General features: G+C 37.9%; 1 protein-coding gene across 1 annotated transcript in view; it reads left to right on the top strand.

The window, feature by feature from the left end:
- The window catches only part of LOC139139381 (E3 ubiquitin-protein ligase UHRF1-like), a 187,516-nt gene that overhangs the window by 17,004 nt on the left and 145,704 nt on the right, over window positions 1-24,808 (top strand). Inside the window, exon 2 of the mRNA XM_070708281.1 lies at window positions 3,271-3,510. Coding sequence (XP_070564382.1) covers window positions 3,271-3,510 — 240 coding nt within the window. The remainder of the gene's footprint in view (window positions 1-3,270; window positions 3,511-24,808) is intronic.

The raw sequence follows: 24,808 nt of genomic DNA, 5'->3' as shown, positions 1-24,808 counted from the left end.
TAGAGAAGGTATAGCGTCATTGACGGTATTTTTGGTATGTAGGGATAACTTAGCAATACAATTTTTTTGACAAAATGTCATGTGACCTTGGTGACCTTTGACCTCAAATATACATATTTGTGCATAACTCAGGAACCATTAATGCTACACCCTTCATATTTGGTATGATGGGACACCTTATGACGCCACATATTGTACCTCATTAATTATGTGCATATCTAATTTTGAGCAAGCCAATAGAGGTAAATGTACGGTTTTTAGTATATAGGGATAGACTATAGGATAGAAATTTTTTGACAAAATGTCATGTGACCTCTATAACCTTTTACCTACAATACACGATAATGTCAATAAATAAGTAACCACAAGTGCTATGTCCTTTATATTGAGTAGGATGGAAGACCTTATGACAACACATGCTTAACCTCGTTAATTATGCCCATATATAATTGTGGCCAAGCCAATAGAGCTGGAGGTCTGAATTTTGGCATATATGGATTTATTAGCAATACAATGTTTGTTTTTTTTTCAAAATGTCACGTGACCTTGATGACCTTTGACCTTCAATATGCATATATATGCATATCTCAGTAACCACAAGTTCTTTATGCTGTGATTTTGATAGGATAATAGACCTTAAGATGTCACATCTTGTACCTCATTTATTATGCACATATGTATTTCTTGGCTGGCCAATACAACTACAGGTCTGATCTTTTTTCCTGATTTAGAACCATAACTTATACATGCCTCTTGTTTCAAATTGGGAACAATGACATAGACCTATGTGTCCATAGATCTGAACATATACACTCCAGTGATACTTCTTAATGACCTCATTTCCCTGCCCCATCAAGACTAATACTCCTATTACAAGTGGGGACTATGTCATTGACAATGACTTGTTGCTCATTTGCAGAATTAATGATTTTAGAAAAAATGGATATACATTGACAATGACTGCACACAATCTGATGAGATTTGGTACAAATGTTGATCACACCAAGATATATCAGCTGTTAAAGATATTAAGGGGTGACATTAAAGATAATTGTCAATTTGCATATTTCATGAACTTTCCTAATTAGGGATATACATCTGAATTGACGATCAAAATTGATGAAACTTGGTATGTATATTGAATATACTATGATTTAACATTATTGAAAGTCATTAAGCATTTTTACTTCAGCCAATTCTTAATTTGCACATTTTATGAAATTTCCTTATATTAGGGATATTTATCTGAATTGACTAGATCAAGGTCAACAAAACTTGCTATGTACATTCAGGGTTATCTCTAAGTTTTACTTCAGGCGGTTGAAGTAAAATGTCAGACAGCGAGGGAGCTTAGCGACTGAGCAGGGGGTGTGTTTGGGAGGCAAGTTTACCCCTCCCAACCGCTGGAGATTTTGAGTTCCGACCAACACCGTCCAGGGGGACTTATAGGTTTGGTCATGTCTGTGTATCTGTCTGTCCGTTCACGCAGATATCTCGGAGATGCCTGGAGCAAGTTCATTCAAACTTGGTACAAGGATTACCCCTTATGTCATACATATACGCACGTCGATTGTTCCTGTGATCTGATCTAGTATTGCTGTTAGACGCATATTTTATTAAAAAAGCAGGAACTATGTCATTGACAATGACTTTTTGAAAAGAGCTCAATTTCTAGAGCGACTGCACTAAATTTGATGAAACTTTTTAAAGATGATTGTCACACAGAGCTGTGATAGCAATATAGTCAGTATTGCATCAATTAATTGCTAATTTGCATATTTGATACCGGGTATTTTCAAGAACAAGATTTGAAATTGTATCGACTTCTACTTCGACAACAGCGCGGCGTCAGCCCCCATGCATTGTGTGGAGCACACTTGAACACACGCGACCTTTGAATCTATATTGTATACCCTAACCGTACGTACATAGCTGCTGTATTCAGATGATCACACGAATGATTATTTTAGCTCATGCAGTTCCTTTTTATTTCATTTCATGATGCTTGAATATTGTAAAACGGGTCATGGGTTTTGAAACTGGATCAAGTGCAATTGTTTCTCAAAGTCAATCGAACGAATCCATGCAAGTTACGAGTGCGTGACACGAGGTGACACACATGGCTTCCCCTTCATGTTGTCGTACACAGATCTCGAAATGGGTAATTTGGACACGCAATGATGTGAACATGCGGCACCATACATTTTTGCATCTGATATTTGTCTCAACCAATCGTACGATTTCAGCCACTTCTGATCAAAATCACTTTTCTTGACCTTTGGATCCTTGCCAGTGCAAGACATTGGTGGCAACAGCAGTTCAATAAGTTGCCTATAGTATAGATGCTTTGACTGAGTGTTTGTTCGCAAAGATGCAACACTGAGCATTTCGTTGAGTATACTCCATGTCCGTTATATAAAATGGCCGTTGTGTGTACGATTGGCAGCGTAACACATTTCATGCTTTTTGAATTTAAGTTTCATCCACCTTAGCCGATGTTCATTTGCACTACGGGCGGCCCATTTATTCTCCTCGGCACAGACAAGCGCAACACTGGGTGCTTTGCACCAAATAACCCTGCCTCATTGTGTGTAAAACACCTAAAGCATCGACATGAAAGGAGAACAGTCTAACCATTTCACACATTTTGGCGATGGAATAAACCTTTTAATCATCTGGTACATCGTGTTATCGCCACATTAGAACCATTTCACACTTGATACGCTCGCTGAAATAAAAGTGATAAAATCGCTGCCGAGAAACAAAGACTTCAGCCACATTTTAAAAGAGTATTAGCTGACATGAAACAGGATTAGCATGAAAAATAAAGGATCGGGCAAAAAAATAAAGGATAGGGCGACAAAAATAAAGGATCGGGCGACAAAAATAAAGGATCGGGGCCGATCCTGTTAAACGGCCTGGGGAGAACACTGCTGGATACGTAGTATTAGTAATACAGATAAGTTGAAAAGGCCACGAACTCTGCATTCTATATAATGACCAACTAAGATTTTCTTGATGGTGGCAGTGATATACATGTATGCCTCTGATATCTGTTTGAATTGCTTGTACTTTTTCAATATATCTTGGAGAAAACTTACAAACTGGAAAGCCATTTTCCATGGTATATAGTAAAAGTATCATAATGTGAGAGATTTTTTTGTGTGCCGGACTATAGTCATTGTCATCTTGGTTTGTGCATATCACTATTTGTGACTGGTTTTTTTGGCCTTCCAATTTAAACATTTATTTATATTGTTTTTCTTTCAGCTGGAAGATGGCCATTCCCTCTTTGACTATAATGTAGGACTTAATGAAATAGTACAGATCTTGGTGCGTTCGAATCCTAAAACTAGTATTACATTAAATGGAGAAGCGAATTGTAATGGACATGTATGTGATTCTCATGATAAATCTTCAGAAAGTAGTGAAACCCCATCTGCAAATGAAATGGATGCAGCGCCCTCAACGAGCACTGATTCTGAGGAATTTCTCAACAGCTTATATAAGGTAAATATAAATTCGTCAATCAATATACCATAATACAAATGTATGCAAAATGTGCGGTGCCATCATTCAAGATATTTTCATTTTGTGTAAAAGATGAATCATTTTGTTGCTGGGGTTTCAAATGCTGACTTGCAAGCAAAATACTAAACATTCTATCTCTTCCTTGTTTTACCGCTTTACTAATCTGCGAATGTTAGATATCTCCAGCAATATGATGAGTGTTCTCCACTGCTTTGAAAAACATATGGGTGGCGTAATTTACATAACAGTAGTTTCCATATTCTCTTTGTTATGAAAATGTATGCTTTTGTAGGGTTATTAACATATGAATATATTGCTTAAAAATGGGTGGCCGGCCCCTCAAAATCTCTTGTAGGGAACTCTGGATGAATTACCATATGCCTTGAGTACTGGGAAAATTCCAACATGTTCTGATGCATGTTTACATGTTGTAAATTCCCTATCCTACCAGGCCTATCACTTCCACACCTGCAAAGTCAGTCAGAACCTCTCGTAAGTTACTTTGCGTGTTACCCTGAAAATTTACGTCTCCTGTCCAGAGGTTCAGGTAACTCAAAATTCTGCATATTTTATGCAAAATTATCCTGAAACATACCAAAATATTTACATATGCATTATTTGATGCTCACTGAGAAATATTGTTCCCAAAGCAATGGCTTCCACGGCCTACATAACCTGAACGTGGTTTAACCTCCTTGCAAGTGAAATTTTTTATGACATCGCAACATTGAAGAGTTGAGAAGATCGCAACTTTTCCAGCGAATTTTTTGCTCACGTGTTGACACACGTGAGCATATGTCGCAGCGATGTCTGTTTGTCTGTGTGTCTGTGTGTGTCTGTCTGTCTGTCTGTCTGTCTGTCTGTCTGTCTGTCTATCTGTCTGTGTACTCAATATCTCAAAAACGGCTCATCAGATCAGAATCAAATCTGGTGCATAGATTCAGTTTGCAAATGGCAAGAACTGATTAGTTTTTAGTGGGTGTGGCTGGCTTACTTTTTGCTCATTTGCATAATTAATGATTTTAGAAAAAACGGATATATATTGAGAATGACTGCACACAATTTGATGAGATTTGCTACAAATGTTGATCACATCAAGATATATCAGCTGTGAAAGATATTAAGGGGTGACATTAAAGATAATTGTCAATTTGCATATTTCATGAACTTTCCTAATTAGGGATATACATCTGAATGTACTCAATCAAAATTGATGAAACTTGGTATCCATATTGAAGATACTATGATTTAACATTATTGAAAGTCATTAAGCATTTTTACTTCATCCAAATCGTAATTTGCATATTTAACCCTTTCAGGCCGGGTACCCGATATATCGGTGTAACCTTTGACCTCCAGGGGCTTCCCCAGTAAATGTGATGTCATTCTTTCAATTGTCCCTATAGGGGGGTTACGGTATTACCAACACATGGCATTTCCCAAGGCCTTTCTATTGATATACAACATGGCGACCTGTGCATAGAGGTTTATTGTCGATCGGGTCAAAAAGTTCGTGATTTTTGAAAGGACTTTTAAATTTTCAATATGGCCGCCAGTTTTGAAAGAAGGAGATCCCAGCGCCGTGTAAACTCGATGGATTATCATGAAATGTGTGATTCAGCCAGTGACGGCAGCGAGGATGAAGGTACAGCCACATGGCTTCCACCTCAAGCATCAACAACACGTACAGTTTTACGTGACCTTGCAAATGTAAGTGTGCAGGAAGTGAACGATCCAACAGAAATCGATGACGAAGAATTGCAACGCCTGCTTGATATTTTCGAGTCGGACTCTAGCGGAGATGAGTTTCCTGGATTTACTGCCGATGAAATAAATTAAGCGACTCAACGTTTTCATAGAAATTTTCGTGGTTCAGGACGTCGAGGAAGGGGAAGACCGCGTAGCAATCGTGGGAATTCCCGTGCCCAACAACCGGGACGCGGTCGTCGAACCCCTGGTAACAGACGTGTGAGCAATGCAGCTGCCGTCGAGCGTCAAGATGATGCAAACATTGTATGGTTTGAAGAAGAAAAAGAACGTGAGTTTATCGACTTTGACAGTGAAAACTGTGGTCCCACATTCAATCTGACAGAACACAGTGAAGCAACTGAGTATTTTTAGATGTTTTTTACTGACGAAGTGTGGGACCTTCTGGTGACTGAAACAAATCGTAATGCTGAGAGAAAAATACAGGAAGGAGCAAAGGGAGCTTGGAGTGAAGTGACTAAACCTGAGATGAAAGCATTCATAGGTTTGTTGCTGGCTACTGGCATTATGAAACTACCGTCCTTGAAAATGTACTGGAAACTTGACAGCTTTGTGTTTGAAACAAATTTCTCTGTTGTGATGAAACGAGATAGATTTCTGCAACTGTACAGATACATGTATCTGCATTTTTCAAATGATGCAGCACAAGGTCCTGATAATACTGACAAACTGTACAAAGTGAGAAGATTTCTTGATCTGATTGTGCCAAAGTATGCAGAACTGTACAAGCCAAAGAGAGAACTCAGTATTGATGAGTGTATGGTACCATGCATGGGAAGGGTGTCATATAAACAGTTTATCAAAAACAAACCAGTGAGATACGGTATCAAGAAGTGGGTGCCGGCAGAAAGCGAAACTGGGTATGTACTGAGATCAATAATATACCTAGGTAAATGTGATGACGAACAGGAGGTCCCTGTTGGACAGTCTGCATCAGAAGCCGTTGTCTCGAAGCTAATACAAGGGTATCATACGGTGGCCCAAAACTACCTGTTCTCCGCATTCAAAGTCCTCGTCGCATTCAATTGTTTTTCTCTCACATATGTCTCCGCATTTAAAGTCTGTGTCGCATTCAATTGTTTTTCTCTCACATAATTTTATGTCTCCGCATTCAAAGTCTGCGTCGCATTCAATTGTTTTTCTCTCACATATGTGTCCGCATTCAAAGTCTGCGTCGCATTCAATTTTTTTTCTCTCACATATGTGTCCACATTCAAAGTCAGCGTCGCATTCAATTATTTCTCTCTCACATGTGTGTCCGCATTCACAGTCTGCGTCGCATTCAATTATTTCTCTCTCACATGTGTGTCCGCATTCAAAGTCTGCGTCGCATTCAATTGTTTCTCTCTCACATGTGTCTCCGCATTCAAAGTCTGCGTCGCATTCAATTGTTTTTCTCTCACATATGTCTCCGCATTCAAAGTCTGCGTCGCATTTAATGTTTTTTCTCTCACATATGTCTTCGCATTCAAAGTCTGCGTCGCATTCAATTGTTTTTCTCTCACATAATTTTATGTCTCCGCATTCAAAGTCTGCGTCGCATTCAATTGTTTCTCTCTCACATATGTGTCCGCATTCAAAGTCTGCGTCGCAGTCAATTGTTTCTCTCCTAGATGGACCACAGGTGGCCCAAACACTATTAATAAGCTTATTATTTAGTTTTTCTCAGTTTTCTCTATCAGTTCTTCTCCCTTTCTTCACGCTCTGACTGATTGTAGTAAATAAAAAGAAATTACTTTATAGCCTAACCTAGCCTCTTGACTCTTTATTTATTTTACACCCAATTACAAGGACGTTTATCTCTCATGTACACACATCTTGTAATTAATTAGTCAACATGACTAATTATGCTAAGCCGTGGACTTATCAGGGATTTTATAGGTTAGTGAACATCGCGAAAGATAGGAAAGGTTACTAAAGCTCCTTTTTCATTTACATCTCTATCTTTCCAATGTTGACCAAGCTTGATAAGTCCACGGATTAGCATAATTAGTCATGTTGACTAATTAATTACAAGATGTGTGTACATGAGAGATAAACGTCCTTGTAATTGGGTGTAAAATAAATAAAGAGTCAAGAGGCTAGGTTAGGCTATATAGTCATTTATTTCATTTACTACGATCAGTCTGAGCATGAAGAAAAGGAGAGGGACTGACAGTTACAGAGAAAACTCAGAAAAACTCGATAATAAGCTTTATTAATAGTGATCGGGCCGCCTGTTGATGGGCGTCACAGTCAATGATTTTGTCACCAACACATGAAGGCGCTGGCAAGTTTTGGTGAGCATGACCCTCGCTCCATGACCAATGATTGTATCCGGAAAAAGTATCACTCCTTTGGTGTTCGTGATCGCGAAAAGCTCATTTTTGAAGGTAAGTGACAAAGTTATTCATTGTATTGTAAGCTTATGGGGTTAATGATCTAGCCAAGGGGGTACGCTGCTCACCAGTATGGACGTATCCTATGGGTCCCACATGAGCGTCCGAATGTAAAACGGCAGCCCGTCCCACAACTGCCAATACATCCAGGGCTAGACAGTGGCAAGATCATTAACCCCATAAACTTACAATACAATGAATAACTTTGTCACTTACCTTCGAAATCAATGGGCTTTTCGCGATCACGAACACTGAAAGAGTGATACTTTTCCCGGATGCAATCATGGGTCATAGAGCAAGGGTCACGCTCAAAAAACTTGCCAGCGCCCTCATGTGTTGGAGACAAAATCACTGACTGCGACGCCCATCTAGGAGAGAAACAATTGAATGCAACGCAGACTTTGAATGCGGAGACATATGTGAGAAAGAAACCATTGAATGCGACGCAGACTTTGAATGCGGACACATGTGTGAGAGAGGAACAATTGAATGCGACGCAGACTTTGAATGCGGACACATAAAATTATGTGAGAGAAAAAACATTGAATGCGACGCAGACTTTGAATGCGAAGACATATGTGAGATAAAAAAACATTGAATGCGACGTAGAGTTTGAATGCGGAGACATATGTGAGAGAAAAAAAATTGAATGCGACGCAGACTTTGAATGCGGACACATATGTGAGAGAAAAACAATTGAATGCGACGCAGACTTTGACTGCGGAGACATATGTGAGAGAAAAACAATTGAATGCGACGCAGACTTTAAATGCGGAGAACAGGTAGTTTTGGGCCACCGTAGTATCATAATAAGGGACACCACCTGTACACTGACAACTACTATACTTCAGTACCACTGTGTTTGAAGCTGTATGATGTCAACACTTACGCCTGTGGAACAGTGTGGTCAAACAGAAAGTATATCAAAGAGACTGAGCTAATAAAGACAAAACGTGAATTGCGTCAGCTGACTAGAGGTACCACAACATGGAAAATGAGTGGACCAGTACTGTTCCAATCTTGGTTCGACAGCAAGGCTGTATACTTTCTTTCCACAATCCACTCACCTGTCCATCCACCTACAGCAGCTACAGAAATAACCACTGTGCAACGTCGTTCATCATCTGGAGTTCTAAATGTTCCTTGCCCACCCCTGTTGAAGGACTACAATCAATATATGGGAGCTGTGGACCTCTTCGACCAGAATGTAGGGTACTACCGCAGCCTCAGGAAGACTTTCCGCAACTACCGCCGACTATTCTGGCATGAGGTCCAAACAGTAATTGCTAACTGTTATGTTCTAGAGGATATCTTCCGTCCGCATGTAGTGCCCAACAAAGAACCACACACTCGATTGAAATTTCGGAAAGATCTTGTGTTGCAGCTGATTGGCAATTGGCGTACAACCTCCCACATTGGAAGGCCAGCAGCAAATCCCTCCTCACGTCTCATTGTCACTGGTCGTCACCTACCAGTCTATCATTCGACTAATACTGACTGTCGTATATGTGCTGAGAAAGCAAATCGACAATATAAGAGGGAACATGGGCACCTACCACTTGCAGAACGTCCAAAGAAACCCCATGTCCGCAGATCCAACTATTACTGCAATGACTGTAAAGTTCACCTTTGTATCAAAGGAGACTGTTATAAAAAGTACCATTCCTTGGTAGAATACTGGCGATGAACAGCAATAACAGTACACTATGAACGTACACTATAAACTTGCAGTAATCAGGACAAACTCTGAGGCAATGCATTTGAAAATAATCATCTTTATTGGTCACATTTTACAATGTTCATCTCCTCTCTGTGATGTCTGTGGACAGCTGCATATGCAAAGTTTGTCAGTTGATAGTGAGTTGTGATATGATAGAAAATTTCTGACATTTCTTTAATTTTGAAATTCCTGTTGAGTTGATGTTCTGTGATTTGCAGACTTTTATCGAGGTCGTTTCTGAATGTGTTTCACTTTTACCAAATTTTGGCCAGTGACCCGGACTTTGATGCGTTGAGGAAAACAAAAATGTTTCACATTCAAGTGTTCATACTTTATAAAGGTCGCCATGTTGAATATATAGTGAGAAAGGTTATTCTGGTGGTTCATTGATTCCCTTGTATGATTATTTACAATGCCTTCATTATTCTTGTAATGTGTATTGCAGTCAAAATATGGTTTGATACATGTACGAGTATAACCAGGAAAATGAAGCATTGTGTTGAATATTTTTGCATATATGAGGTCGCCATTTTGAATACGTAATGAAAAATCCAGAAAGTTTTCTTTTGTGCAATATTCATTTCACTCTATTTTTAGCCCACGTGTGTAAACACGTGGGCTATTGTCATAGCGATGTCTGTCTGTCTGTCCGTGTGTGTGTGTGTGTGTGTGTGTGTGTGTGTGTCTGTGTCTGTCTGTCTGTTTACACGATAACTCAAAAACTCCTGAACGGATTCAAGTCAGATTTGGTACACAGGTACCATATGCTACTTGCAAGAACTGATTAGATTTTGGTTAGTGTGGCTTGCATATTAATGAAGTTATGCAATATCGTTTTTTTCCGTACAATAGTTTCCCTATGGAGACGGTAATGACAGTGTAGACATATATCAAGAAATACTGCACAAAATTTCATGAAACTTTTCACAGATGACAATCTCAGAACATTATGATGATACTGTGAGTGTCATGTCAATTACATTCTCATTTACATATTTAATGAACTTTTGTTATTAGTGAGATAACTCTGAAATTTCTGCACCAAACTTGATGATACTTGCAACAAATATTGCTCATATATATATCTAATTATACTTAGAAGCATTGGGCAGTGTCAAGTTAATAAATAGGTCATTTGCATATTTTATGAAGTTTTGTAATTAGTCATATAACTCCGATATAACTTCACCAAATGTGATGAAATCTGCTGCAGATACTGATCCGACTGATATCTAACTGTATTGTAAAGCATTCAGAAGGGTGAAATTAATTAAGGGTTCATTTGCATATCTAATGAACTTTGTAATTAGGTATATAACTCTGAAATTACGGCACCCAAGTCTTTTAAATTGGGTACAGATATTGTTTTGATAAATATCTAATTGTACTGAGAAGCATTTGGCAGTGTCAAGCTAACAAATAGCTCATTTGCATGTTTTATGAAGTTTTGTAATTAGTGATATAACTCCAAAATAACTGCACCAAATGTGATGAAATCTGTTGCAGATACTGATCCGACAGATATCTAATTGTGGTGTAGAACATTTACTTGTTAGAAGTTAATTAAGGGTTTATTTGCATATTTAATAAACTTTGTAATTAGTGATATTATGCCAAAATTACAGCGTTAAATTTGATGAAACTTGCTACAGATGTTGATCTGATAATTATCCAATTGTACTGAGAAGCATTGAACAGTGTCAAGTTAATAATTAGCTCATTTGCATATTTCATGAAGTTTTATAATTAGTCATATAACTCTGAAATAACTGCATCAAATGTGATGAAAACTGCTGCATATACTGATGTGACAGATGTCTAACTGTGTTGTAAGGTCCATTTGCATATTTAATAAACTTTGTAATTAGGTATATAACTCTGAAATTACGGCACCAAATTTTGTGAAATGTGCTACAGATATTGATTTGATAAATATTTAATTGTGCTATGAATCATTGAACAGTGTCAAGTTAATATAGGTATTATTTGCATATTTAATGAACTTTGTAATTAGTGAAATTACTCTAAAATTACTGCATTAAATTAAATATAACGTACTACAAATGTTGATCTGATGGATATGTAATTGTCCCATGAAGCATTGAGCAGTGTCAAGTAATTAACAACTCATTTGCATATTAATTAAAGTTTTGTAATTAGTGTTTAGGTTTCATGAAATAGGACCAAAACTTACCCCATACCCCAAGGTTTACACAGCAAATTACTGCAAATCTGAAACTCTACCTTTTTTTACAATTTATTAACTTTATATACCAAAGGCAATGCTTGTATGCAATCTATGAAATCTGTGTTTTTGTTAAAAAAGTATGTCACAAATATGAAACTATGAAGCACAGCTCAACGTAGTTTAGCCAGCTCAGTTGGGAGTTGGCTTACGAGTGTTACCGTTCATTACTGACTTAATCGAGTGGTCCTCAGTCAGGTACGGGTTTGTACCGACATGGCTTGGGCTGCAGCTAACCAGTGATAACCAGTCACTACACCCAAGTCTTCAGTTCACTTTTGCGATGCACGGGTGCAACGCAATATGCTTCCATTGTTCTAGCCATCGACGTGTCTACATGCCTGGCAGCCATATTGTACTGCTAGCTGGTTTGCATAACAAAAGCAGTCCCTGCTAACTGCAGGCGGTATCCCCGTAGCATATTGACCTTATGTCACCTTTTGAATTCTCTGTACGCAAACAGCGTACGTAGTTACTAATGCGTCGGCAAGAGGATACGTTTGCCTGCAAACCAGAGCCAATACTTCGGACGATGGAATAAATAAACATGGGGCCCGGGGGCACCGACGTCCTTTGTACCTCCTTACTGTTTATTAATTGCCATAAATGTGAAATTTGGCAAAAAGTCAAATTGTTTTGACATAAATGAAAGTTATTTGAACTGGTTGGTTACCGGTCCAGCATAAGTTCAAGTGTGGATTCTAAGTATCAACAACCTTGATATGAACCATTGACTAAAAAACATTTGCTTGTTACACTCACCACACTTGTACTTAGTATTTGGAGTGTACACCTATCTACAATACAATGATAAAAAGTTTGGACTCTGTAGGTCAACAGTGCATCTTTAATGTATGAGACTAAATAAGCTTATCCCTCAAGTATGTATAGGCCAAAAACAATATTTAATTTTGAATTATGTAGTGCAGGGAAGGACATACAATATGGTGAAAAGCAAACTAAATATAAAAACTGAATATACAATTATATGGAAATGTTGTTTTACAGTCATGAGTATCTGGTGTGTGCCGAGAGACAAATATTAAAATTGGACAGTATCATCCTGACCACAGTTTGTCTGACTGGTTGTTTCCTTCTGATTTTCTGACACGGTGATAGGTACAAAATATTATGCGATTCACGATAGTTATACAACATAGCTTGCATTTTGTTCATAGTAGAACTGAGTTTTACATGTAAGATAACTTTCTCGTAAACTGTAAATTCTAGCTTCTGGCAGCTCAAACGTCGCAATACTACATTTTTTGATATGATATGGAGTGATTTGCACACATGCAGTGACAGTCGATATATTCATAGTATGAGAGTCTACTGTACATTAAAGCATAGTGATGTTGACAACTACATGCATGCCAGTGCACGATTTCAAAGTAGCCAGGAGGAAATTCTAATGGTCTTTTAGTGGAAATATAGGTATTAAACGACAGTGAAACAAACAACATTAGTTATCGTGACCTTGCTAAAGTGCAATCTCGAATCATGTATGATCTGATGATCATGCCAAATTACCATGTCGGATTTAGCCCTGCGTACGATGCTGTGTGTTCCGCTACAGCTATTCGCCCCGCTCACCACAGCCCTGCAAAGACCCGTACGTAGGGTCGGTGACTTCAAATCCACTTTTGGACTTGACGTAAAAAGCCAAATTACTGCCGAAATTCAGCGTTCTTGGGCCCAAGTCGTATCCCTGCCCACCTCAGCTACTCGATCGCTTCCAAAAATGCCAGTCTTTTATTCACTTTTCGTAAATAACCGTCGATGTCGGCAACTCTCTCGCTAGCCCTGCGTACGTACGCAGTGTACGCAGTGCATTCCCTGTGTGCGTTCCTAACACACAGCATCGTACGCAGGGCTAGCGAGAGAGTTGCCGACATCGACGGTTATTAAGTAAAAGATGATGTCAAAATCAATGCACAACTGTCGAAATTACCCAAAATAAGCAACAGAAAACTAAAAGTTATCGCTGTGTCGAAAGGACAGTATATCAACATAAAAAGACGCTAGTTTGTTATGACATGGAGGCCGGAGGTAGAAGGATAGAGCATTCCCTCGCTCTCACCCAGCTATTAGTATGGGCCGCCGGTGGGATTGCCTCGCTATTAATTTAAAAGCAATGGATTCGCCGGTACTTTGGAGTACGGAGGCCATCATTCTTCAGTCTATCGAAGGAGAGGTTCGTGCCAAAAAATACATGACAGCAATCAAATATACGCTAAAACCTTTAAAACGTCAAAATCTGCAACTGACCGACAAACATGATGGCAGTCCTTGAAAAACAACGCTAACTTGTTATGTGCGCATGCGCATATTAAGGGGAGACCCATTTGATTTCGGGGGGGGGGGGGTATGCAGGAAGTGGGTATGGGAACTTTTTTTTGTTAGAGAGACAGCATTTTTTTATTTCTACAGTCAGACCTGCATCAATTTTTTTTTTCAAATGGAGTAGCAGTGCAATTTTTCAAATTTAAGCCAGTGTTTCACATATCACAGGATGTTTTTATTTATTCATTTTACATTCCAACAAATGACAAACAAAATGGAAAGTCTATTATATATACAACTTTAAATTATAGAACACTTTTTTGGCAAATCAACTGTGATCAGTACTATACCTGCTTTTCTTTAAAACAGTCAATTCCTTTTAAGTTCTCAGGGGAGATTCTCAGGGGAGATGTTATCTTTTGTGGTCAGAGAAACAAGGCTCACACATTGTATTTCATTACATTTGTTGTTCCTCAATTTTCATTGTCAACTTGTAATCTTTCTAACATATTTATATTGAGAGAATAATGTATTGGTTTTAACACTAGTTTATTGACTCCTATCTTGTGTTTTAAATTTTCACGATTTAGAGAAGTCAAATAGTCCCATCTAGATATTGCCTATACCATTGAGATATTGCAACAGAAATCCTGAAACATGATTTCTTGGGTCAGAAAAGGGAAGGAAAACATCAAGTGCACCGAGGTGTACAGTAGTGAATGCTTATATCATAAGTGCTGGAAAAAAAAACACATAAGAATTACTTGTGGTAAAAACATTTGCGTGCCTTTGGCAGCATGCCAGCAAAGAATACATGAGAATGAAGTTTCCAAAATTTTGCTCATTTCAACAGCATTGTGACAATTCCTTTTTTATTTCTGTCTGTTATGAGAATATTTTTTTCTCAAGCCATTACAGGCTCAATTTTTTTCTTTTATTTCACCTGGTGACAATTTTTTTTCCTCGAAATCCTCCATACCCCCCCCCCCAGAAATCAAGTGGTTCTCCCCTAAGTGAGCCCCTGACCTATACGGGCCAGTGGATTACTTCCTCAGTAGAACTGATAATGATATGCCTTCCAGTACCAGTGTTTATCGCCTACGGAGGCCATCATTCTTCAGTCGATCAAAGGCGCCTTTCGTACCAAAAAATACACGACAGCTGCAAAAGTGCATCACCGTCAACTTCATAACTATAGAACATGTTGAAATACACAGTGAAACGTTCACAATGTAAAATATGTGCCAAAACCGAGAAACAAGATGGCGTCCGTTTCGATTCTTCAACTCAGATTTTGTCCTACAGTTGTGCGCATGCGCAGACGGCAGCTTTAGCGAAAGTGAGGCAAAATCAAGTAAATATAAAATAAATTGGATAAAAATATTGTTTAAAAATAATGTAAGGCATGTATCACCAAATTTTGAACATTTCTGACGGTATTTCAACTATACGAACACCCATGCCAAACATCACAATAATCAAATCAGTGGTTTTGAGGAAAAAGTGAAAATAGTGGTTTTCAGAAAAAAGCTAAAAAAGTGACTTTAAAATGATTCAATCAAAAAAAGAAAAAAGACCGTCTGAGATACATGCCCAAGTGACCACCAGACCAAATTTAAGAAAAAGGTACTGAAGCGTTTCTGAGATACCTGCGTCCACAGCTTACGGCCCACTATGTTGGCCGTATTGGGCCGCGCCATCACATTAGTACCTTGTGCCCACAGGGCACAAAGTACTAAAAATCCAAAGCTACGTCCATTGAATGGCACGGCCAAGGCGGTGAAGGACGTTGCCTGGCTTGAACTTGCAGAGCTGAAGCCCAGCTTAGTACGTCGGACACCAGTTTGTAGTGGTATTTCCGAGTCGTTCATATCCGTTCCATCAAAGGAACAAGTCGAGCCGTCCCGTCAAAAATACGTTCTCATTTTCAGTCACGCACAACTGAATAAGTGACTTTTGTCTCGCACCATCGGCATATCTGCCAAGTCGTTTGCAAGAGGTAGCCTTCTAGATTAGCATTGCCGAGTTGGTCAAGTTCGGCAGCAATCTCTATAGTGCCAGGCAGCCAAGTACGTCCAACTCCGCCAGAAAACGTCACCATGCTATCCTGCCAAGTCCGCTAAAAAGCGGTAAAAAAACCAAGCCCCCCCTCGGGTGTGGGGGACTGGCGGACAGGTTTCTGCACCTTTCCCTGTCTATCGACTCCCTGCGAACCCATTTCGAGGGGAAAAGGCGTTCCTTGTCAGAAAACCTCTCCTCGGATGACCCCTAAACGCACAGGGGATAGCAAAACGTAGTGCCGTCGACTTGGCAGGAAAGGGGGTACCCAAAAAGGGCCCGATTTCCACCGGGTTGGGAGAATAACGGTCACCAGTGCTTAGATTCTGGCTACACCGAATTTCAAGCGGATTTTCACCGACTTGGCAGGAAAAGGGTTAATACCGACACAGAGCTATTTTTATCATGTCTAGCTAAAAATTCACGGAATTTGATCACGTTATCTATGACAGTACTTTCAATATAAACCTTGGGGTATGGGGTACGTTTTGGTCATATTCCATGAAAAATATACAAGATATTGCCTGTTACAATATGTCATTGTAAAGAATATTCAATTACCTTTTCAATGATACTAAACAAACCCAGTTATAATCAATAACAAGCTTAGTAGACGACTTATAAGATGACAGATTTAACAAAAACGCATGCGAATCAGGAATACTGAGATTTTGCTGTACCCTTAAAAATACAGCTGTTACAGCTATAGAATCCCAATATTTTTTCTGTTAAAAGTTCATTTCATATTTCTGATATGGCAAAGTACAAAATAAAACAAATTTCATACAAAAAATTGTCTAATTTTTTATGTCTGCGTAAAAAATTGCTTGAATTTGACATTAGCTATGACAGTAGTTTTCGATGTAAATTTTGGGGTATGGGGTATGTTTTGGTCATATTTCATAAAAATCTGTACAAGATATTGCATGTTACAATATGTCATTTTAAAGACTAGTAAATAATCTTACTAATGATACCTAACAACTTACATTATATTCTATAAGAAGCTCAGCAGATGACTTAAAAGACGATAGATTCAACAAAAATGCACACAAGTCAGGAATACTGAGATTTTCCTGCACCCTTCAAAATCTCACTGTTACAACAACAGAATTCCAATCTTTTTCTGTTAAAAGTCTATTTTATATTTTTGACATGACCCATTACCGAATGAAATAGATTTCATACAAATAAATGCCTGATTTTATATGTCTAGGTAAAGAAAATGGTAGAATTTGATTTTAGCTATGACTGCAATTTTCAATGAAAATTTTGGGGTATGGGGTAAGTTTTGGTCATATTTCATGAAAACTATAGAAGATATTGCATGTTACAATATGTCATTCTAAAGATTAGTAAATTATCTTTCTAATGATACCTAACAAACCAGGTTATATTCAAAAACAGACTCAACAGATGACAAAAATGCATGCAAATCTGCAACACTAATATTTTGCAGTACCCTTCAAAATATGACCGCTACAGCTGTAGAGTCCTAATATTTTTTCTGTTAAAAGTTTATATCATATTTCTGACATGTCCCTGTACCAAATAAAATAGATTTCATAGCAAAAACGGCCAGATTTTTTGTGTCAAGCTAAAAAAATGGTAGAATTTGGTTTTAGCTATGACTGAAATTTTCAATGTTAACTTTGGGGTATGGGGTAAGTTTTGGTTATATATCATGTAAACTACATAAGATATTGCATGTAACAATATGTCATTCTAAAGATTAGTAAATTATCTTTCTAATGATACCTAACAAGCCAGGTTATATTCAAAAACAAGCTCAGCAAATAACTTATAGGAAGGCAGTTTTTAACAAAAATGCATGCAAATCTGCAACACTGTTATTTTGTTATTTGTGGTACCCTTCAAAATATCTGTTACAGCTGTAGATTCCCAATATTTTTTCTGTTAAAAGTCTATTTCATATTTTTGACATGTCCCTGTATCAAATAAAACAGATTTCAGACAAAGCAATGCATATTTTATTATGCCTAGCTAAAAAATTGGTAGAATTTGAGTTTTACTGTAATTTGCAATGTTAAATTTTGGGGTAAGGGGTAAGTTTTGGTTATATCTGACAAAAACTGTAGAAGATATTGCATAGTGCAATATGCCATCTTAAAGAGGAATAAATTCCCTTTCTAATGATACCAAACAAGTGAGGTTATGTTAAAAAATGAGCTCAGCACATGACTTACAAGAAGACAGATTTGACGAAAATGCATTTGGCTTGGAAAATCGTGATTTTGCGGTACCCTTCAAAACATGACCATAACAGCTATTGCGTCCCTATATTTTTCCTGTTAAAATTCCATTTCGTATTCTAGGGATCCCAAGGGTTCTGAAAAATACAGGTTTGTTATCCGCAAGTAGACCCCCTCTAGCCCACGGACTAATATGAAAATTGTACGGATTCGAGTGAACATTGTCTCCGGAAATTACATAATACTTTCTGTGACAGAGCGTAATAGCGCAAGTTGTCATGGGGGGTCATCTGAACAATGACGCAAACCCGGCGCCCAAGAGTTTTCTGACCTCATGGAGCTTCTACGGATTCATATGCAAATATTTCAAGTTCTCACAAAGATAAAGCTTCGGGAAAGTTTTCAGGTAAGTCAAAATAAGCCTTTTGAAGTTGTTTTTGGGATGATCTGATTTTTAGTTCGAAATTAGAATGTTCATTCTTTTCTGTACTTGTTGCCATGTTACGACCTCTTTCAGTTTGTTGACGTCGTGTTGTCGATCGAATCGAACGATTTTACATTCTCCCTACTTGTGGTGGTGTGCTGAAGTCCCGGGACTTCGATCAGCGTACAAATGATCGTCATACATGTTTGAAAGTTATAAAATGTTCAAATAAATTGTTGTGTCCAATTTCCGTTGTAGCTGTTGTGTGTTCGTCCACTAGACGGGAAAATTTGCGATTCGCGTTTTCCAGTGTACCGTCAATTTGATCCCGGAAGTACCGGTAACACAGGTTGCGGTCCGAGCGAGCGTTCAGAATAGGGAATGTAAAATCTATGTAACTGCGATTTTCGTCATGATTTCACTTTAAAAGGAGTTCCAAATGGCAAAAATGTACTATCGAAGAATTTGAAATTCTCGTTTGCTAAACCGCGCGAAAATGAAATTTACCGTGACTGAATTATGAATGAGAATGTAAACATGAATGATTGATGAGACGGCCTTGTCGCAATACAGTTTACATCGTGGACGGTAACATCGCAACTGCAGATTTACTTTCTGGAACTAAATTTCCAGTACAGAGCAGTTCAGTTTACACTTCTTACCGTTTATTAAATTCCGTCGATGTCAGATAAACGTGTACGTAAAGCTACTAAATGTCAGAGCGGGAAGACATATCAAGTTAGCATGAATCAGCTGAGCGATCTAAAAATAGCTACTGTAGACGTCTGTGCGGAACTTCCGGTTTATACATCCGTGGTGTTGCAATGCGAACGCTCGGTGTTTTTCATTTCTAAATGATAAAATTCAACACTATGAAGCAGTAACGAAATGATCGAGCCGTATTTAATATTTTGCTGACGTAAAATCGAATTCATGACGATCTTGTATCGCTTATAACATGAAGACAGACCATTTGGTCATGCTCGCATTGTGCCATAAATGCCCTCTGTGGGTCATTCAGTTTTAGTGTTTACTATGTATTGCGTCTATTACTCACTGCTGTACTGATGAATATTAAGTTAGCATTCAGATGTTTTATTTGTAATAGTTATCCTGTTTGTAAATACTACTACTACCACTACTACTAATAATAATAACAATGATGATGATGAATTGTGATGATGATGATGATGATGATGATGATGATGATGATGACGACGATGACAACAACAAAAATATTCATTTCTATAAAAAAAGTCTGGTAATTTCTGATTATTACCAATCTCTGATGGCATGATGCAATCTACAAAATGACTTCATTTGAAATATAGTAATCATTAAGAATTTTGAAAGATAAAAATATGATCTATTTTTTATTTTTGCTTTAAGGTCATGACAAAGATAAATCAAGAAAAATATATGTAATTGGAGAAGAGTGTGACAGAAAGGGGATAACAAAAGAGATACTGGAAGGAAATGGTGTTTATGCTGTAGAAAATATAACTGAAATGGTTGTAGCTGAGCTAGAAATTTATAGAGCCAAAGAAGGGATAGAGTGGAAGAGAATCTGCAATTGGATTGACAATTTGTATGGAGAGAGAAACATCCTTCAACAGTCACTGCTAACTTCTTTCCAAAGTATGACGGCAAAAAGAGACAAAGCAAAAAGAAACCATAATATTGCATGTATAGAGCAGATGAAACAACAAAAATACTGTCTACCAATTAAAAGAGAAATGTCATCCAGTGCAAGAAACATGTACTGTACAATAATTTGTTTATTTCATTACACTGTCATACTTCTTGGACAAGTTTCATTTATTTCCAAAAGAACTTCATGATGGCTGACCCAGTAAAGGAACTTTGAAAATCTTCACAGCTTCTTGTTTATTAGCGCAACACACGTGTAGGTCACACAGAATACTGAAAAGAAATACTGTCAGAGCACCATTAACTAATTTTTTAAGGTTTTGTTTCACTATTTTGATTGAGTGTGTGTCAGTTGTTCGATCTTGTTCTACTCCCAAAGCATGTTGACGCAAACACTAATTATCTTATCAGTCAGACACACTGTTATTGTTGTCATTTCAATTGTAGTCTCTACTAGAATTCACTTGTAAACAATAACAATACAGATAACACTCTCACATGATAAATAGATAATGTGAACCTGTGCAACTTACCATGCTTTAGGGAGTAGTTAAAGAATCTACAATAGGTAAAACGGGGAATTCTAAGGCGCGCATGCTTACAGTAACCATTGTACAAACAAACCTATGTGGCCTAAAGTGACCATAGAAATATGTGTATTCGTCCGTACATGCTCACTCATAATGTTTTTTAGTCCCCACGGACACCGTCCGGGGGGACTTATAGGTTTGGTCCGTCCGTTCACGCAGATCTCTCAGAGACGCCTGGAGCGATTTCGTTCAAACTTGGTACAAGGATAGTACCATACCTCATACAGATGCACATCGATTTGTTTCACAATGCGATCAAATTTGGCCGTGGTAGAGGACTTTTTAGTTTTCACCTCCATAGACTGCCATGTATAAGGCAGACCATAGACTCCCATGTATAAGGCAGACCATAGACTCCCATGTATAAGGCAGACCATAGACTCCCATGTATAAGGCAGTCCATAGACTCCCATGTATAAGGCAGTCCATAGACTCCCATGTATAAGGAAGTCCATAGACTCCCATGTATAAGGCAGTCCTTAGACTCCCATGTATAAGGCAGTCCATAGACTCCCATGTATAAGGCCAAGAAAAATAAAAATTTAGTTTCTCATCGTATTCATATTGCAAAAAGGATGCAGTGACACAGTTTTTAGTCCCCACAGATGAAGTCCAGGGGGCTTATAGATTTGGTCATGTCCGTCCATGAGTCCATCCGTGAGTCCATCCGTTCACGCAGATATCTCAGATATTTTGACAAAATGTCATGTGACCTTGGTGACCTTTGACCTCGAATATACATATTTGTCCATAACTCAGTAACCACAAGTGGTAAACCTTTCATATATGGTATGATGGGACACCCTATAACGCCACATATTGTACCTCATTAATTATGTGCATATCTAATTTTGAGCGAGCCAATAGAGCTGGAGGTCTGATTTTTGGTATATAGGAATAACTTAGCAAGACAATTTTTTTTGACAAAATGTCACGTGACCTTGGTAACCTCAAATATAAATATTTGTCCATAACTCAGTAATCACTAATGCTACACCCTTCATATTTGGTATGATGGGACACCTTATGACAACACATATTGTACCTCATTAATTATGTGCATATCTAATTTTGAGCGAGCCAATAGAGCCAGAGGTCTGATTTTTGGTATGTAGGGATAACTTAGCAATACAATTTTTTTGACAAAATGTCAAGTGATCTCAATGACCTTTGACCTCAAATATACATATTTGTGCATAACTCAGTAACCACAAGTGCTACACTCTTCATATTTGGTATGATGGGACACCTTATGACGCCACATATTGTACCTCATTATGCGCATATCTAAGTTTGAGCGAGCCAATAGAGCTGGAGGTCTGATTTTTGGTATATAGGGATAACTTAGCAATACAATTATTTTGAAAAAATTTAATGTGACCTCAATGACCTTTGACCTCAAATATACATATTTGTCCAAAACTCAGCAACCACAAGTGCTACACCCTTCAAATTTGGTATGATGGGACACCTTATGACGCCACGTATTGTACCTCATTAATTATGCACATATCTAATTTTGAGTGAGCGAATAGAGCTAGAGGTCTGATTTTTGGTATATAGGGATAACTTAGCAATACAATTTTTTTGACAAAATGTCACGTGACCTTGGTGACCTTTGACCACAAATATACATATTTGTCCATAACTCAGTAACCACAAGTGCTACACGCTTCATATATGGCATGATGGGACACCTTATGACCCCACATATTGTACCTCATTAATTATGTGCATATCTAATTTTGAGCAAGCCAATAGAGGTAAATGTATGATTTTTAGTATATAGGGATAGACTATAGGATAGAAATTTTTTGACAAAATGTCATGTGACCTCGATAACCTTTTACCTAAAATACACGATTATGTCAATAAATAAGTAACCACAAGTGCTATGTCCTTTATATTTAGTAGGATGGGAGACCTTATGACAACACATGCTTTACCTCGTTAATTATGCCCATATATAATTGTGGGCAAGCCAATAGAGCTAGACGTCTGAATTTTGGCGCATATATGGATTAATTAGCAATACAATGTTTTTTTCAAAATGTCACGTGACCTTGATGACCTATGACCTTGAATATGCATATATATGCATAACTCAGTAACCACAAGTTCTTTACGCTTCAATTTTGATAGGATAATAGACCTTAAGATGTCACATCTTGTACCTCATTTATTATGCACATATGTATTTCTTGGCTGGCCAATACAGCTAGAGGTTTGACCTTTTTTCCCGATTTAGAACCATAACTTAGACATGCCTCTTGTTTCAAATTGGGAACAATGACATAGACCTATGTGTCCATAGATCTGAACATATACACTTTAGTGATACTTCTTAATGACCTCATTTCCCTGCCCCCTCAAGACTAATACTCCTATTACAAGTGGGGACTATGTCATTGTCAATGACTTGTTGTTTGTACTTTATCATATGACTTCTTCCACATTCATTTTCCATGGAACACTACAGTAGTCTGCACACAACATTTTTATTCCAGAGTAGGCCCTCTGACACTCACAACGACAGTTAAGAAATCACTGACAAATGGCAAATACTATGGCTTTCTAATAATGTCATTTCTGTTGTCATGGTGATAAGAAACACCTATAATTACATAAAAATATTCTCTCAATGATATTCAAGCAAACTAACTTAATAGAACATTGTTTTTAGTCCCCCCAGACACCGTCCGGGGGGACTTATAGGTTTGGTCATGTCCGTGCGTGCGTGCGTCCGTCCGTTCACGCAGATATCTCAGACATGCCCAGGTCAAATTCTTTCAAACTTTGCACAAGGATAGTACCCTACCCCATACAGATGCACATCGATTTGTTTCACAATGCGATCAATTTTGGCCGTGTTAGAGGACTTTTTAGTTTTCACCTCCATAGACTCCCATGTATAAGGCAGTCCATAGACTCCCATGTATAAGGCAGTCCATAGACTCCCATGTATAAGGCAGTCCATAGACTCCCATGTATAAGGAAGTCCATAGACTCCCATGTATAAGGCAGTCCATAGACTCCCATGTATAAGGCAGTCCATAGACTCCCATGTATAAGGCCAAGAAAAATAAAAATTTAGTTTCTCATCGTATTCATATTGCAAAAAGGATGCAGTGACACAGTTTTTAGTCCCCACAGATGAAGTCCAGGGGGCTTATAGATTTGGTCATGTCCGTCCATGAGTCCATCCGTGAGTCCATCCGTTCACGCAGATATCTCAGATATTTTGACAAAATGTCACATGACCTTGGTGACCTTTGACCTCAAATATATATATATATATATATATATATATATATATATATATATATATATATATATATATATATATATATATATATATATGTCCATAACTCGGTAACCACAAGTGCTACACCCTTCATATATGGTATGATAGGACAGCTTATGACGCCACATATTGTACCTCATTAATTATGCACATATCTAATTTTGAGCAAGCTAATAGAGCTAGAGGTCTGATTTTTGGTATATAGGGATAACTTAGCAATACAGTTTTTTTGACAAAATGTCATGTGACCTTGGTGACCTTTGACCTCAAATATACATATTTGTCCATAACTCAGTAACCACAAGTGCTACACCCTTCATATATGGTATGATGGGACAGCTTGTGACGCCATATATTGTACCTCATTAATTATGCACATATCTTATTTTGAGCGAGTCAATAGAGCTAGAGGTCTGATTTTTGGTATATAGCGATAACTTAGCAATACAATTATTTTGACAAAATGTCACATGACCTCGATGACCTTTTACCTCAAATATACATATTTGTCCATAGCTCAGTAACCACAAGTGGTACACCCTTCATATATGGTATGATGGGAGACCTTATGATGCTTCATACTGTACCTCAATAATTATTCGTATATCTAATTCTGAGCAAACCCATAGAGCTGGATTTCTGTCA

Source organism: Ptychodera flava, chromosome 8 (genome assembly GCF_041260155.1).
Source record: "Ptychodera flava strain L36383 chromosome 8, AS_Pfla_20210202, whole genome shotgun sequence".
Taxonomy (NCBI): domain Eukaryota; kingdom Metazoa; phylum Hemichordata; class Enteropneusta; family Ptychoderidae; genus Ptychodera; species Ptychodera flava.
Note: the sequence above shows the minus strand (reverse complement) of the source record. Positions and strands in the feature narration are given on the sequence as shown.